Source organism: Aplosporella prunicola, assembly GCF_010093885.1.
Source record: "Aplosporella prunicola CBS 121167 unplaced genomic scaffold K452scaffold_27, whole genome shotgun sequence".
Classification (NCBI taxonomy): Eukaryota; Fungi; Ascomycota; class Dothideomycetes; order Botryosphaeriales; family Aplosporellaceae; genus Aplosporella; species Aplosporella prunicola.
Window position 1 is genome coordinate 41,230 of NW_022983555.1, and position 15,945 is coordinate 57,174.

General features: G+C 50.0%; 7 protein-coding genes across 7 annotated transcripts; 2 read left to right on the forward strand and 5 right to left on the reverse strand.

The window, feature by feature from the left end:
* Positions 1-2,293: 2,293 nt before the first annotated feature.
* Positions 2,294-2,521, forward strand: K452DRAFT_235414 (uncharacterized protein; the record flags this gene model as incomplete). The annotated part of the gene is made up of 1 exon (XM_033537432.1): positions 2,294-2,521. A coding segment is annotated over one exon (228 nt), but the record flags the coding sequence as incomplete, so codon positions are not given.
* Positions 2,522-2,811: 290 nt separating this feature from the next.
* Positions 2,812-3,561, reverse strand: K452DRAFT_257171 (uncharacterized protein). Its single transcript, XM_033538427.1, has 2 exons — positions 3,432-3,561; positions 2,812-3,356 (listed from the first exon to the last, which is right to left on the reverse strand). The coding sequence occupies exon 2, from the start codon at positions 3,235-3,237 to the stop codon at positions 2,866-2,868; it is 372 nt and encodes a 123-aa protein (XP_033393415.1). The 5' UTR covers positions 3,238-3,356; positions 3,432-3,561; the 3' UTR covers positions 2,812-2,865.
* An 835-nt stretch (positions 3,562-4,396) lies between these two features.
* Positions 4,397-5,100, reverse strand: K452DRAFT_339763 (uncharacterized protein). The gene is given in 2 exon segments (XM_033545321.1): positions 4,397-4,752; positions 4,765-5,100. 1 exon segment carries the CDS (start codon positions 4,642-4,644, stop codon positions 4,465-4,467), a length of 180 nt encoding a protein of 59 aa, XP_033393416.1. The 5' UTR covers positions 4,645-4,752; positions 4,765-5,100; the 3' UTR covers positions 4,397-4,464.
* Positions 5,101-5,461: 361 nt separating this feature from the next.
* On the reverse strand, positions 5,462-6,880 carry K452DRAFT_291307 (uncharacterized protein). Its single transcript, XM_033541153.1, has 3 exons — positions 6,251-6,880; positions 6,049-6,196; positions 5,462-5,996 (listed from the first exon to the last, which is right to left on the reverse strand). The coding sequence occupies exons 1-3, from the start codon at positions 6,701-6,703 to the stop codon at positions 5,545-5,547; spliced, it is 1,053 nt and encodes a 350-aa protein (XP_033393417.1). The 5' UTR covers positions 6,704-6,880; the 3' UTR covers positions 5,462-5,544.
* Positions 6,881-8,996: 2,116 nt separating this feature from the next.
* On the forward strand, positions 8,997-11,428 carry K452DRAFT_278071 (uncharacterized protein; the record flags this gene model as incomplete). Its single annotated transcript, XM_033539352.1, has 2 exons — positions 8,997-9,957; positions 10,011-11,428. The coding sequence occupies 2 exons, from the start codon at positions 8,997-8,999 to the stop codon at positions 11,426-11,428; spliced, it is 2,379 nt and encodes a 792-aa protein (XP_033393418.1).
* Positions 11,429-12,813: 1,385 nt separating this feature from the next.
* Positions 12,814-14,334, reverse strand: K452DRAFT_321578 (uncharacterized protein; the record flags this gene model as incomplete). Its single annotated transcript, XM_033544408.1, has 2 exons — positions 12,814-14,225; positions 14,286-14,334. 2 exons carry the CDS (start codon positions 14,332-14,334, stop codon positions 12,820-12,822), a joined length of 1,455 nt encoding a protein of 484 aa, XP_033393419.1. The 3' UTR covers positions 12,814-12,819.
* On the reverse strand, positions 14,164-15,651 carry K452DRAFT_97643 (uncharacterized protein). The gene is made up of 2 exons (XM_033547382.1): positions 14,286-15,651; positions 14,164-14,225 (listed from the first exon to the last, which is right to left on the reverse strand). The coding sequence occupies exon 1, from the start codon at positions 15,322-15,324 to the stop codon at positions 14,515-14,517; it is 810 nt and encodes a 269-aa protein (XP_033393420.1). The 5' UTR covers positions 15,325-15,651; the 3' UTR covers positions 14,164-14,225; positions 14,286-14,514.
* Between the last annotated feature and the right edge of the window lie 294 nt (positions 15,652-15,945).

A 15,945-nucleotide genomic window follows, 5' to 3' on the forward strand; every position in this document is an offset into this window, starting at 1 on the left:
GCTCGAGGGCTATAGCAGCTGGGTTAGGTTAGTAACCTTCTCTCTCGACTCGACCCGGCTGGCGTCGGCGTCGTATGACAAGACCGTTAAGATCTAGGATCCGACCAGCGGCAACTGCCTACAGATAATCTAAATAAATAAAACACTTCAGAACATATTATTCGACACTAATAGCTTATTACTCTACTCTGAGATTGGTTCTATTGCGCTTAGCGCATCGGAAGCTTCTAGAGAAATGCGTATTACAGAGCCTCAGCATCCCTAATATCAAGGCGCGGGCGTCAGCTCAGATAGCATATAGATCACACATGATGGCAGGAAAGTGCTTTGGCTTCCCTTAGAGTACAGGCCGAGTGAATCAACTGTTTCAGGGAAGAATATTGGCATCGGCGTTAGGTCAGGAAAAGTATGGATTTGTCATTTAAACATTAGCAGATAAGATTCCTAGAATCTACAGAGCATTAATAAGAAATACTCTTTGTTTTATCACTAGTGCTTTATTTCTCTGCTATCTAGCATTACCTAATATCGGACTAGCTTTATACGTAGTCTACCGGCTAAGAACTGTAGCTTAAGGGGAACCTCCCCTACCACTCGTTTCATAATTCAGTAGTATCTGCTAATTCATTCGCTACTCACAAAGACTATAACAGTTTATGAAAGGAGAAGTACCTATAGATCTAGGCTTCTTTGTAAAAGAAAAAGGGATACTAGCTTATAGTCAAGCAGCCTTACGTCTCAGCATTGAATACCGAGTACGGACTGAGCTAAGCGTTCTCGTAGGAAACTGGATGAATACCTACCACTATAGTTTCTCGGCCTTGACCCACTAGCAAAGAGGACGATCATCTTCCCTAGACCAGCATTGATTTTTTTGCCGAGAATTGCTCTTCGAATTTCTTCACCAGAGAGGCTCGACGTGTCCTCATCCGCGCTCGCACTCTTCCGTTTCTGGTTAGAAACGTCATCTTCCGGCTGAGTGCTTGGAGAGCAAACCTTGGACCCGATCTGCAGCGTACTTGCTACAAGCCATATCGTCGGTCCAAGCCGCTTTACAATCACATTTTTCAGTACGCTAGGACACTTAGGGTTAGCCGCACCACCGTGACCATCTTGTAGATAAATAAGACCTAGAACACTGCCCAAGTCCGGGAGAACGTAGAAGAGGAGAGAAAGTCCCGGAGATATAGGCTATATATACATTCCCCTTACCACTGTTCCTTCGGCCCGCAAATATACAACAGCTAACTAATATCACGTTGCAGCCTCGCAGCTAAGAGATATTCTTAGGGTCTCTAAGCTTATTAGGATTAGCGATCCATACGTCGCACACCTAAACAACTTGTTGGACTATCAGGCCATGTTTCTTCATGCATTATATCACGGGTTTCTAGCGCGTTCCTTGCAGTTCTTTCCAGCTCGCTCTAGCTGATGGTTTGTCTTTATTTGTTGTTTCTCAATTGTTGTTTGTTTGATTCGCTTATTGCCAATCGCCTAGCGCCTATCAGCGAGCCGTATATATGGCCACCGCCTCTTGTTTCTCTTCCTTTTCTCTTCGTACCACACAATCTGATTTGAATCCACCTCACTACCGTGACACATTATCCTCTATATTCACTTTACTTTTTCGTTGTTTCAACACCCTGCTACATTCTACAAGCGAGCACATAACTACTCTACTCTTAAGTATATAAAGCTCGCTGCCAGCCACTCTTTGAAAATTAAGCTACGTTCTCACTTTACTTGCACAGTTTAAACCTTCAACCCAATACCAACACAGGGTTTTCGAATACTATGTACTTAGTTTTTACTTTTCGGCTGTTGTACTGTATAACATAGTGTCAGCCAGTATCACTCTAACAACGCACAGCTTCAACCCTACGGTTAGTTGTTACACAATAAACTGACTCCCTTACACCACACGTTCTTCTACTGCAAGGAATTAAGGATCTCAACAAGAAACGTGTTCTTTTAGATAGCAGCATATATACCTCTATAGGTAGCAGTAATCTAGAAAAAAAGCGGCGTCCAATTCCTCGCGTACAGCTTCACATTAGTTTTTACTTTTCGGCTGTTATACTATATAACATAGTATAGTCCCTACCGGGCTTATCTTTATCCAGCTAGCTTCAAACTTTACAGACCAACAGCATTTTCCATATAATATTTCAAACTACCTAACACAATGAGCGTCATCCTCGAGGCAGTCCTTCGCAAGTGCTACGGAATACTCGGTCTACCCCGTTAGACCGCTCTATCCTAGCATTAAGACTGGCTCCGGGAAGAGAACTAGGAACTACGCAAGGCTCGTACCTTTATCGAGAAGTTGAGCGAGACTTTAGACGCATTCTTGGCAATCAGCCGCGCTAAGTACGACGGAGCTAAGATCCAACTCCTACCCTCTCCCTTCACCCGCGCTACTTCCTACTTTACATGTACATGTTCGGGAGTACAAGATGCGCTAGACTTTCTAAAAGGAGGTTACAGCCATCTACAGGGCTCTGAACCGTCATATGGTTAAGGTTATCGTCAACTCTAGCAAGGATCACAAGCTCTTTGCGGTCGCTACTCACTACAACATCTATCCGGAGAAACCCTCGAATGTCGCGCGACTGTTACGCCGTGTCTAGCCTCTTCTTTTATAGGGAGAAAAAGTTTTCGGTACCTTAGGAGTCAAATTCGGCATCTTCATTGTAAAGACCAGGCAGATTGCTTAGGCGGCATCTTTAGGATGGTTTAAAGCAGGACCAGGTCTCGAGAGAAGGCGTCAAGTTACGGAGTTGAATAACTAGTTCTTCAAGCCTTCGAGTAAGGTTCTAGCACACCAAAAATACGCCTTACGAAATCGAAACAAATGTGAAGTGATTACGAAATACCTAGAACCTCGCGAGTAAACCACGGCCTGTACTCATCCTTAACCCACCGAGCCAGTCTTCTCAACGAAGCGACAAGCTGATAGGCCCTCAACACAATGTCCGTTGCCCCAAGAACTACGTATTGCAGAATCCGAATAGCACAACCGTCATCTACCACTTCAGCGAATAGCAACCGCCATTCGTACCCTTGCACAACCACAAGTGGCAGGACGGGCCATGACTTTGCCGCCGGCGCGAGCTGCCGTAGCCGAGCAAACTGCGCCCACACCCACACCGCCAGCTGTACGTGAGCCTTGTCTTCCCCGGCAGCGCGCTTCGTCTCGATGCTGACGGTAAAAGGTGTATAGCGTACGTGATCCATACGCGTTTGGTTGATGCTGGCGCCGCCCTTGCGTCGTAGTGTTTCCGCGACACGGTCCCCGAACCGCCGCCTCTTACCAGGAGTACCGTCGCTGCGGGAGCCCTCATGGAGTGCGTAGTCTTCATCGTTACAATCTTCGAGAATCAGGGCGTAGTCGACCATCTTGCTCTGCCCGATGCCGCCGCCCTCGAAACGCGGCAGCAGCTCCGGGTCGCGGATCCGTGCCGTCGTGATGTCGCGATACCAGACGCCGGTCGTACGGCGATATGGATCCAATGCAAAGCGTAGCACGCGCGAGTGCACCTCGCTGTTCCAGGCCGCCTCGGGCAGACCCGCGTCCTGACACTCGGTCGCCGCGTCGATGATCTCATGTATTCGCGCCCAAGAGTCCGCTTCAACTGGGTCGCTAGCGTCGCCAAAATTCATTTCGTCTAGGTATCCTTCATCGATAAGCGCTGCAGCGCGTGGCAAGAGCTCATGCGGAATGACACAGCGGCCAGTATTCAGGCGGTTAAGATCGCGGCAGAGCGGCTTGACGCTGTCGGGGGCGGAGCAGCCCGTACGCGAGCCGGGTGCGCTAAGGGCGGCGATGTGTATCCGGCCATTAGCGAGCATTAGATCGCCCATGCGCCTTACGGGACTGCGCGGACGGCTGTCGGTGCTGGACCAGCTGATTGATGAGCGGGTAGGCGAAGGTGGAGGGAGTATGACGGAGTCGAGGACCGGGACGATGGCTTTGGGTGTCTGCTTATTTTCGTCGGAAAGCGGACGCAGCGGCGGCGTGATGGGCGCAGATGCGTGCTTGCGTGGAGAGCGACGGAGGCCTTCTCGCGGCGACATGGCGCCGAGGCAACGCCGTTTAGGTTGGCGTTGACGGTAGTGGTCGTCGCAATCGTAGCCCTCGGGATTTCGAGGATGCGAGTCCAACCAAGCGGAGATACGGTTCATTGTGAAGAGAGCGGGATGTATCGTTACGTCGCGTTGTTGGCGTTGTTGTTACTTCGCTCCCTGCGTGAGGTTGTGCGACGTTAGGGTTGAGATGGCAACCGGGCCGGGTTGTTGATCAGCATTAACCGAAGAATTATAAAAGCACCTCTCTTTTATTTAGTCTGCCCAGGACTATACTCGAAACGAATTGTATCCAAGTTTATAGCGTCCCGATAATTTCTACTGCGATGAACCTGCTTCTAGTCGAACTGTAGAATGTTGACACTCTTCCCACCCTGTCTAATCTTCTAACCTGATCTTTCCCTTGGTTTCGTAGCCGCGAAAAGCCAGCAAGAATAAGACTGAAGATATGACTAATGCTCCTACTAGTATAGAGTACATCAGAACAAGACTGGAATCGATGGCAAGCGGCGATATAATTATACCTAAGACTCCCACAGCGGACGTCACTTGCATCATTGACTGAACAAGAACTTTTATGTTAATTAGGGCTCCCGAGTACTAGTTCTCTGTTACGAACGCAAAGCCCGAGATCTTACCAAATCCAAGTATGAAGTGAACGAGCGCCTAGACCTACACGTTCACATTGTTCGAGATGGTGCCTCCGGCTAAGTCCAGGCACGCAAGTAGCGCCTCGTAGCATAGGCTGGAGGAGTAGATGAATTTTTGGACTTCTACCGCGTACGCCATACCTAAGCTGATGAGCAAAAAAGCTGTAAATATTTATATAATCAACCTAAAAGGTATGCGAAGCTTGTACAGGAGCGGATAAATCCCTTTCACGATAAGTGGTACGACAACGATGCCATTGAATGCCTAAACGGCATCATTTGGTAGCCCGTATAGGCGCGTCTGGCCGGGCTGTGAGATCAGGTTAGTGTTGATATGTTGAAGCAGAGATAGAAGATAACGAAACAAAAACTACAAAGCTGTTTATGGGAAGATAAGATTGTCAGTAAAGGGTGTGAAATAAATCAGCCGATAAGCACCGAGAGCACGCTTGGCCTCGATATTAGTATGTCTATCCCACGATACATCGCGTCCAAAATGTTCCATCTGGTGCGTTAGTGTTGGAAGCAATGATATCGATATTGATTCCATGATGCATCGATTTATCCATGATGCCATGAGCCAACTCGGTGCTGCACATCAATGATGCAGACATTCAGACAACAGGGTACCCAGGGCTATAAGTAGCCAGCAGATAGCCACTCACTTAGAAATCAAACTCAGACATTTATTCTCTCGCTTTATCTCACAACATATACTCTCAATAGATAATGTACGCGAAAAGTATAGATTATCTACAAACCTGCTTCCAATACCGCTATCCTTTCTCTCCCGCAGGCTTTACCTTATTCAAGCCGCGCCGCACGCCGCTGCTTGGCGTTGGAGGTGACGACGGTGTATATCCTTAACGGGCGAGGGAATGTTGCTCAGCACCATGTTGATCGATTGCTGGAGTTCTGTCTTGAGCAACCAGTTTTTACACGTGCTACTGTAACCTCTATGTCCACGCATGACCACCTCGATGCCAAGAAGCTTCGTAGAGAGCTCCGTAATGCTCCTGTCCTTCTTGTCTACCCAACTCTTCTCCAAGCTCAGCCCAGCCTGGTGTAGCGAAAGTGTGAGGGATCCGAATGCTAAGATATCACATTGTCGCTTGTCGTCTTGATTCTCTTGCATACTAGAACAGTCACAGCGAGTCCCATAGATATTTTGAGACCGAACTGCGGCAAATTCCTTGATGAAACGTTGGAAAATATCAAACAAGCTTTGGATAACTTGTTGTCGGACACCAAGGATGCTTTCTAGCGACTAGGTAAGCCACAAAGCTCATCAGCCTACAACCGATGAACTTACCAATAATGTCTGGAGGTAGTTGGCAGCTCTCTCCTGACGGATCTAGGATTCTTCCTTTCTGTGTAACGCATCTGCCGTTCGCAGTCACCCTCACTTCCTTAACTAAGTGTACCGCTAACTCTTGGAAAGACGCTAGCCGGCCAAACTCCTAGGCGATCCATAGCCACTCTTCGTACGCGGGCTCCAGCAGTAGATGCTGCACATCGGCAATCCAGGTCTTGATCCACGGCCGTACGAGTTTGGTGGCGCCATACTTATCCGTCAAAATTGAGAGGTCGAGAAGGCTCCGGAAATTCATATTTTGGGGGACCTTATCGAAATTCAAGTGCGCTATATGTAGCAGTATAGCCAAAGGTGCCGCGTTATCGTCCGGAAAAGATAGTTCGCCCTGACCGATCTTGCCCTTCTCTGCGAAAGGGCTATCTGGCGCTAGCATCTTGTTCCAGGGGTCGCAGGCGAGCCTCAAAGCATTGGATGAGACGATGAAGGACTTTTGTGTCTTTACCCCAGGTGTTGTAATTAGGGGGGCGGTTAGACGAATATCACCCTCAGGGTCGCAGTTCTCTAACAGCGGTAACTGAGCGATAGACGGAGTCGCTTGAAGTCCTTCAAATTGATTGTAGTCGAGAGGAGTTGGCGTATTGTGCGAAGCCATTTTAGTTCATTTGTTCGTCTTACGTGTAGATGTTTGTCGTTAATCAGTACGTCAAGTTGCAATTGCGCAGCTATATCGATCGGAACACTTAACACCCGATTGCTGAGCAGTATCCGAACGACCAATATACAGAGTAGTGGACTGAGAAAGAGAGGTAAGTAATAGATCGAAACGTAGTTGACTTTGGGAGAATGTATTAGTCGGAAAATACAACTATCATCGCCGACTAAATAAAGCCCGACCTTGGGTTGTCTAGGCAACGTACGGTGCGGTGTCAAGGGTCGCTGCCAGGGTCCAACACCCACGCAAAATTCTCTCAACCCCGCTTTCACACCTCACACAATACAACCATGGACGTTTTTTTTGCAAATCAAACTATTGAAGAATCTACAAGAGGCTCCGATCTCTCTCATGACCAGCGACTTGGATCATTTCCCGCAGCGAAGCAGGCACTAGCCAATCTTAAATTTCGACTCACACATGTTTCGCGCCGCACCGTAGGAGCTACCATTCAATGCTTTCTTAATACACAACGCATTGATCTACAGCCCCGGCTAGAACCTAAAAAGAAAGCTAATATACGTATCCAGCAGATCATAGTACGTTATGATCTTCTTTCGCTCACTGTGCAGTGTGCTATTGTCTCGACCGTGGCCCCAGACCTCGATGAGAAGCATGGCTGGTTCTAAATTAGCATTTGATGCTGTAGCATTAACGTTAAGTGAAGTCTGCATGATAACTATGAGGTATTGCCAGATCGTCGTCTCCTGCACTTAACCTAGATCGGGACGGTCCCGAATTTCAATGGAGATCAACGTCTCTACGTCTGCATAGAATAATTCCTCCCGCAATCTGGCGCGAATTGGAATCGCCTACTTTTACGGAATGCTCCGTGTCGTATCGGGGCGGTTGCTGAAACCAGCGGAGTGGCGGAAATTAATCCATCATGCTTAATGGAAAGTCTCGCAAGTAGACCAATATCAAAGATAGCAATGAGATATGACAGAAAACAAGACTTATATCAAAGGAAAATGGTGCGAATTCCGTGCGTTAGGTTGCGGCTCCGTAACGCGCGACCCCGCCGAAAACTACGCAAACGCGCACCCTGTCCCCAATCCCATCCAGCCAAGCTTTGGCAACTCGCCCACCCTAAACCTCCTCACTCTCGCTGCCGCTATTTCCACGCCAAACTGGCGCCCCGAGGAGCTCGAGCGACGGGGGAGATAGGTAAGAGAAGAAAAGTCAGCGGCGAGCGAGGGGCTGTAGCAATGAGGCACGATAGCAACGCCCGTGTCTTCCATGGATCGCGCGCGCATCACCTAGGTACATAACTGCATCCGCCGTTTGCACCGATTGCACGCACGTGTGCGCATCGTCGTTGCGGAGACAGGAGAGAGGGGCATACGCACGGACCTCGTACGGGTCAGCCAGCGTCAGGGCGTCAGGGTGTCAGGGCGCCGGTCGCATCCATCCACCTTCGATCGGCCGCCTGCACCACACACTCACACATAACTGCTTCCACACAGCGACGTTCCAGGGCCTGGAGTTTGGCTTCCCTGGTTGCAGATACCGCGCACCCCTGCTGACTACTGTACCGAATAGCCGCGTGCCTAAGCCGCTGACGTTGCTGGTTGCACCGCAGCTTACCTACCTGCGACCGGCCATCACACGCACGCCGCCAGTGCTGAGATTGGGGCTTAAGTCCATTGCCGCTCGTCCTGCAACGACGACTTGGCTCCTCATCGTCGGCAATCCCGCCGTCACCAATCTACGCGCGCACCACCTTCATCTCGTCCGGAATATCGCTAAAGTATGCTCCACGTTCCCACTCATCCGCGTCGACTGGACCGATCTGGACGTCGTTAACATAGCGACTCCGGTTTGGCTTATGCTGGAGTTAGAACTGAGAGGCTTAATCTGTTGGGGAGTTGAACTTTAAGCAGTAACTATGCTTGTTCGGTCAAAAAACCTATATGAGATGAGTGGTGGTAATACGAAGCGATTAGTGAAGCTAAATTTAATATGAACGCGTGCTTACTTGCGATTCGACGCCACGCAACAGCGACAGCCTTGCTCCTTTACGACCGGCCACTTAAATGTGCGCATTAGTGCCTGGGTGAGACGCGAAGCGCAAGGCCGAGGGAAAACAGCGGCGATGTAAGCACAACGAGGCTGAGCGGGGCAGGTAAAGCTGATAAAAGCCCTCCATCGCCTTCCGTGCTAGCCGTCATCCTTCTTTAGTTGAAAAGGCTCTAGACCAATTCTCGGACGTTCTCACTGAAACCAACTCAATATGACGTACCGCCTCAGCCGCGAAGACTATACGGTGGGCTGGGTCTGCGCTTTGCCCATCGAGCTCACCGCAGCTCAGGAGATGCTCGACGAAGAGCATAATGACCTCCATCAAGACAGCGGCGATACCAACATATACACTTTTAGACGCATCGGCGGGCACAATGTTGTCATCGCCTGCCTACCCGCAGGCCTGACCGGCACCAACTCTGCTGCAGCGGTTGCAATGCAGATGAGGTCTACCTTCCGCGCGATTCGATTTGGGCTCATGGTTGGGATTAGAGGCGGCGTCCCTAGCCCAGAAACAGATGTCCGACTTGGAGACGTTGTTATCAGCCAGCCTAGCAACGGACATGGTGGGGTTATTCAGTATGATTTCGGAAAATCGACGCCGAACGGTTTCGAGCGATCAGGATTCTTGAATACTCCTCCGCAAATCCTCCTTGCTGCCCTCGCAAAGCTACGAGCGAACCTCGACCGAGGCAGGAGCAATCTCCCGGTGCACATTTCAAAGCTCGGCAAGCTACCCAAATTCAGCCGTAACCAGGCTGGTGACGATATACTGTTTGACGGAGGCTACAACCATTCTGGAGGGAATAACTATATATTATGCGATGACACACGGAAGCTGCATCGGGAAGCAAGGGCAATCGATACACCTATCGGAATCCATTACGGCACGATCGCATCGGGAAACCAGGTGATGAGGAACGGCGCTACAAGAGATCAGATCAGCTCTGAGTTTGGAGGAGTGCTGTGCTTCGAGATGGAGGCGGCGGGCTTGATGAACAGTTTCCCGTGCTTAGTAGTCCGTGGGATCTGCGACTATGCCGACTCTCACAAGAACAAGAGATGGCAGCCGTACGCAGCTGGAACGGCGGCGGCATACGCTAAAGAGCTGCTGTTAGTGATGCCGGCGGTAGATGTGATGAAGACACGAACGGTCGCTGAAGCAACACAAGGTTAGTGTAGTTCGTAGACCTCTATATAGAAAAATCAGACTTACACATCCTAGGGATGCCTATTTTCTACCTCCCTTTCCCAAGAAATCGCCAGTTTGTCGGTCGAAGTGCAGAACTTGATGCGCTGAAGCAAAAGCTGCTTGTGGACAAAGACTGCCAGAAGGTGGCAATCAGCGGCCTTGGTGGCATCGGCAAGACACAAATTGCCCTACAATTCGCATACTTTGTTAAGGAAAGCTATCCAGAATTCTCCGTCTTCTGGGTCCAAGCGTTGAGTATAGAGACTTTTGAGCGCGGTTGCATAGAGATGGCAACAGCATTAGGAATACGTCAGGAAAGCAAAGATGACGTCAAGAAGCTAGTACAGCGGCGATTATGCGGAAAGGCCGCGGGCAAGTGGTTGCTTATCATCGATAACGCCGACGACCTAGACTTACTTCGTGGTTCTGAGCAAACGGAAGGTTTGCTAACCTTCCTACCAGAAAGTGAAAATGGCCTGACCATATTCACGACGCGCTATGGAGAGGTAGCACAGTATCTAGCCGGCAACGATGTGGTCGAGGTCGGAAAGATGATGAAACGGGAAGCGTTAGGCTTGTTTGAGAAGTCACTGCTCCGAAAGGACCCTCCTTACAACGAGGAGATCGTGATGGATCTTCTCACAGAGCTGGAATACCTCCCGTTGGCTATCACCCAGGCGGTAGCATATATCAACACATGCAAAACCCCTATCCCCAAATATCTGCTGCTTTTGAAAAACACAGAAAAGAATGCTATTGCTATTCTAAGCCGGAATTTTGACGACAGGACACGATACCCGAACTCGGCAAATGCAGTTGCGAAGACATGGACGATCACATTTAATAAGATTTCTGAATCTGATACGCTGGCGGCAGATCTCCTCGCCTTCATATCTTTCATCGAATGGAAAGCAATTCCGAACTCTATTTTACCAGCATCCGGCCGGGAAGCCCAGCAAGAAGAGGCCATTGGCATACTCTGCGCATACTCATTTCTAGAGAGACGAGGTGACGGTGAGAAATTTGATATGCACCGACTCGTTCACTTAGCGACGGGGATATGGGTTAGTCAGAACGGCCGGGCAGTAGCCAAGAGTATGGCGGCACTAAAACACCTCTCGGAAGTCTTTCCATTTGGCGAGTACCAAAATCGCGAAACCTGGCGGGATTATCTACCGCACGCGGCACGTATAGTCAAGAACGAAAATTGTCAGGGTATAAAGGAAAGGAGCGAGCTCTGCCTAAAGGTCGGGCGGTGTTTATACGTCGATGGGAGGATAAATGAAGCTGTTCTCTGGCTACAGAATTCCTGCGAATGGAGGGATAGAAATCTCGCAGAAGACCATCCCTCACGACTAGCATCGCAGCACAACCTCGCCGGGGCATACCAAGCGAACGGACAGGTCAAGGAGTGTCACGGCAGTGAGGCGGATTCAAATCAGATTGTGTAAGATTGACTACAAGACGTGGTACGAAGAGGAAAGGAAGAGAACGAGAGGCGGCGGCCATATATATGGCTCGCTAGCAGGCGCTAGGCGCTAAGCGAGAGACAACGAGCGAGACAAATACAAACAACAATTGACAAATAACAAATAAGACAAACCATCAGAAACATGAACAAACAACAATTAGCAAATAACAAACAAAGACAAACCGTCAGCTAGCGCTTGCTGGTCAGAACTGCAAGGAATGCGCTAGAAACCCGTGACATCTATACAGATGCTTCCAAGATAAACAACCAGCTAGGAGCAGCAGCAGTCATTCTAGACCAAGCCGGGAACGCCCGATACAGTACGCTTAAAGGAGTTAAATCTAGCAATTTCTACACAGTACAAGCAGCCGAACTAATTGCTATTCTAACGGGGATAGAGCTAGCAGCTAAAAAACACCTACAAGAGGGACCCCAAAGCCCAACCGAATACGTTATCTACAGCGACTCCAAAGCCGCCCTCCAAGCTCTAACTAGGAGATATAAAAAGAGATCAGGCTAAAGCATCGTACGGTCTATCCTCAGTACAGCCCAATCTCTCCATGAAGGTCTCCAAATAAGTTTCACGATCCAGTAGATCCCAAGCCACTACGGTATCCAAGGAAATAAGAAAGCAGACAAGCTAGCTAAACAAGCCACAACACGTCTTAGAGAACACAACTTCCTACCCTTAATACCGCTGCAAGTCAAAACAACTCTCGAAGCAGCACATAAGCAATAGAATAAAGAATAGAGAGCGTCAGAGAAAGGCCAACACCTCAGCAACGTAGATACAGCGATTCCTAGACCACACGTAAGGTACCTCTACGACAAGCTCCTACGTAGCCTGGCAGGGCTGCTAGCCCAGTTGAGAACTGGCCACTACTGGCTTAACCAGCACCGAAAACGATTAGGATGGATAAACAACGACAAATGCGAATGCGGAGATATAGAATTAATATCCTACGTATTACTAGACTGTTCGCTACTCTAGGAAAATCGGTAAAAAATGTATCAAGAAACTGGACTCCAGAGAAATTGCCTCTCTAGCCTTCTAGGCGGTAAACCAACAGACAAGAACCAGCCGCACATGGAAAAGAGGAAATAGACAATTTCAGCCGCTCAACTCAAAAGGGTACTTGAATTCGCTCAACAAACAAAAATATTCCAGAGTAGAGACGACCTCAGCCAGTAAAACCCGTCTTATTCCTATTCTTCTACCTTTCCTTTATTTTATCTCTGTTCCCCTTCTCCTTCTACTCTCTCAGATTGAAACACTAATATAAATTCCTAGCGTATTTCCTTTAAATAGTCTATAGCCTGCATATCGCTCAGGGCGATGGGTCAGGGTAAATGAATTCAACTCAACTCAACTCAACTCATAACCAATACCACCCCCAACATTAAAAACAATACAAAAGCTACAAACAAGCACAAGTCCTTCCTCTCTTGTTCTTCATTATCTGATTCCTCTTCGTCATCTTCATAATCGCTTTCCAATATCTTCTCCCTCAAAGCATCCATCTTCTGCCTAAGCCGCCTCTCCCCATCTATATACCTTTCGACGTCGTATAATATAGTCAAGCTTGTTCTCAGCTCTAGCTTCTCCTTCCACTCCGCTTCTTCAGCCCTATAGTCATCCCACGTCTGGGCCCAGAGCTCGAAATCCTGTCGACGTTGCTCGATGCGCGCGCGGCGTAGTTCGCGCTTCTTGCGCGCGTCACTACGGGCAATCTTTAGTTTCGCTTCCTCGGCGCTCTTTTCAGCCGCTTCGCACCGCTTCGCCATCTGCTCCACCGCTGGGCCTTGTCCGCCCTGCTCAGCCGTCGGAGTTGCCGCAGCACCTGCTTGCGCTTTTCCCAATAACTCCGCAAGCACGACCAGCGCGCCCCGCGCACTGTCCAGCTCTTTTCTCAGCACCTCTGCTTCCAGCCTCGCGGCCACGGCTTCCTGCATAGACGCACTCTCATCCTTCCGCTTTGCCGTTCTCGCTTCCGAGAGCGCTGCCTCCAGCTGCGCGATGCGTGCCGCCTGGCTAATAGACTCGGAAGACGGGAGCGCAGGCGCAGGGTCGTCCGCTGCCGGAGGAGCGGATCCTTCGTCTTGGGCTGCGGTCGCCGTATCTACGGCTGCGTCTGTGGACGTGCCCTCCGACGGCGTGAACCCTGGGCTAGTCTCCAACTCGGAATCCGAGTCGTTCAAATCCCAGGACATTGTCGAACTCTCATCCCCATCCGAATTGCAAACGGCTCCTTTTCTTACCGCACCACTATTTCCCTCGCTCTCGCCCTCGCTCTCGCTTTCATACGTCTTGGCCTCTTCTTCTATCGCCGCCTCGCGCGCCCTAGCTTCCCGAACCCGGCGTTCCCAACCCTTGTCTCTGAATTCTTCCTTACGAGGCTCGCTCGCATCCTTCTTATCGCTCTCACTATCATTTTCATTCCCGTTGGCGTGAGCGTCCGAGCGGGGGCGCACGTAAGGAATACCCGCGTAACCCACACGCTCGTCTCCATGGAGGCAGGCCATGCGTCCCGAACCCTCGCCTCTGTGTCCTCGCGGACGTAGGATCCCCTCGCTTAAGAGGCGTTGAATGAGGACGTAAGAGGAGAAATCGGAGCCGTCGTAGGCGTTTAATGCGGTCTGAATCTGAGTCTGAGTTTGGGTCCGAGTCTGCGCGCCGTTTTCTGTGCCGGTGCCAGGGCATTCGTTGTCTTGAGCATGGCTGCGCGGCTCATGGCGCTCTGCCATGGCGATCTGGTCGAGGGGCGTGTGTTGCGGTGCTGTGGTTTGCGTTAGCTGCTTTGTGAGGTGCGTGGGGTGGAGTGTGGGGTGGACTTTACCGCCGCCGCTGCTGCTGTAGTTGTAGGGTGTGCTTTCGGCTTTGCCCATTTTTGGGATTTGGGATGGGTGTGTAGTGTCTGGTTTTCTTGTGCCGAGTTGGTTTGTGGGGTGGTGGCTGGTGAATGTTTGATGGTTTGGGGTCCAGGGTATGTTGATGAGGAGTGGACGTGTTTGCGATTTAAAGTTGATGGGGGTAAAGGAGAGGTGTATAAAAGCAGCGGAGAGAAGTTAAAAGAGAAACCCGTCGAAAGTAAGCTGGTAAACCCACGTGTCTCTTTGTTCTCTAGTAGAACCATGGAATGCTCCGGTAGGTGCGGTGCCACATCGCATAAGATGACGTCGTCGATATATCCTCTGCATACCTTTCAAAAACTCCGCCGTATCCAGCCATTTCCCCGTGGGTAATCCCCCACGTTCATAAAATACTCGTCCGTCTTCACCTAGTGTCCGCGCCCACTCCTCCCTTACCTCTATATCCGGCCGCCACGTCTCCGGCAGCGCCATCCAGCTCATCTCACGCCTCCCTAGCCCTTCATACCACTCTCCGCGATAGTCCTCTTCGAGATGTCTATACAATGCGAACCTCTCAGTCGCAAATGTCACGCTAAAACACCTCTCACGGTCCTCCATTCCTTCCGCCCCTAGCAGATGAAGTAGCGCTTTATGGTGTATCGAGAACCGCTCCAGAGCCGGCATGTAGCGAACGGCCTTGGCAGCTGCGATGAGCAGACTGTTCATATGGCTAGTAGGCCGAAAACGGTAATCGCGTGTCGGATTCATGCTGCTTACGTATTCGTCGGTCCAGTCAACGGACTCGGCTTCGCTAGGTGGTCGTGGAGGTCCTGTTTCATATGGCGTAGGCTCTCCTATCCAGTCGATGCGGGAGAGTCTTCCCCTGACATAACGGTCATAAGCTTCTGGGAAAGGTGGTGGTGTCTCGCGTCCTGAGAGGCCAGTGAAATACCATATGCCGCCCGGAGCAGTTGGTTCCAAGTCGATGTCTACTCTTTTAAGCGAAGGCCAGTTTAGTTGAGGCATGTCGGTGGGGTCTCCATTGTTATAATTGTTGCCATTGTTACCACACGGGGGCCAGAAAAGGTCCGAAGAGATGTTAAGACCTTGGAGGGATAGATGCGTTAGGCGAGGAAGGTTTTGCGACAGCGTACGCAGGGCTTGACTGAGCGCGTCGACTTCATTATCAGTACTGCTGGGATTGTAGTTTAGGTGCGGTAGAGCTTCGTCTGTGTATCCAGCGAATAAACGTGTGATGTCGATAGATATAAGATCAGGACAACAGTTTGCCAGTGAGGGAAGAATTAATGCGAAGTCTACGCAGAGTTAAATAGTGGACATAAAATAACACTGAGGAATTTGTGCATACCTTGTCTAAGAGACCTCCGAACATCTTTTCCAAATGCTAGTGACTCGGAAAACTGGATCATGAGAGAACCCAGGTTTGGAAATTTAGACGCAAGGCGAATCCAGTCTCCTGGATGGGGCTGTCTCCCTGAACTGTTGTATACGTCGAGTTTACTAACGCATCCGATTCGAGGCAAAACATCGCTGTTCAGCAGAGTGAGGACATTATACTTCCACCGCCTGCTCCAGTACCAATCATCGGACGCTCTGCTACGCCAGTCTATCTGATCGGGGTCATAG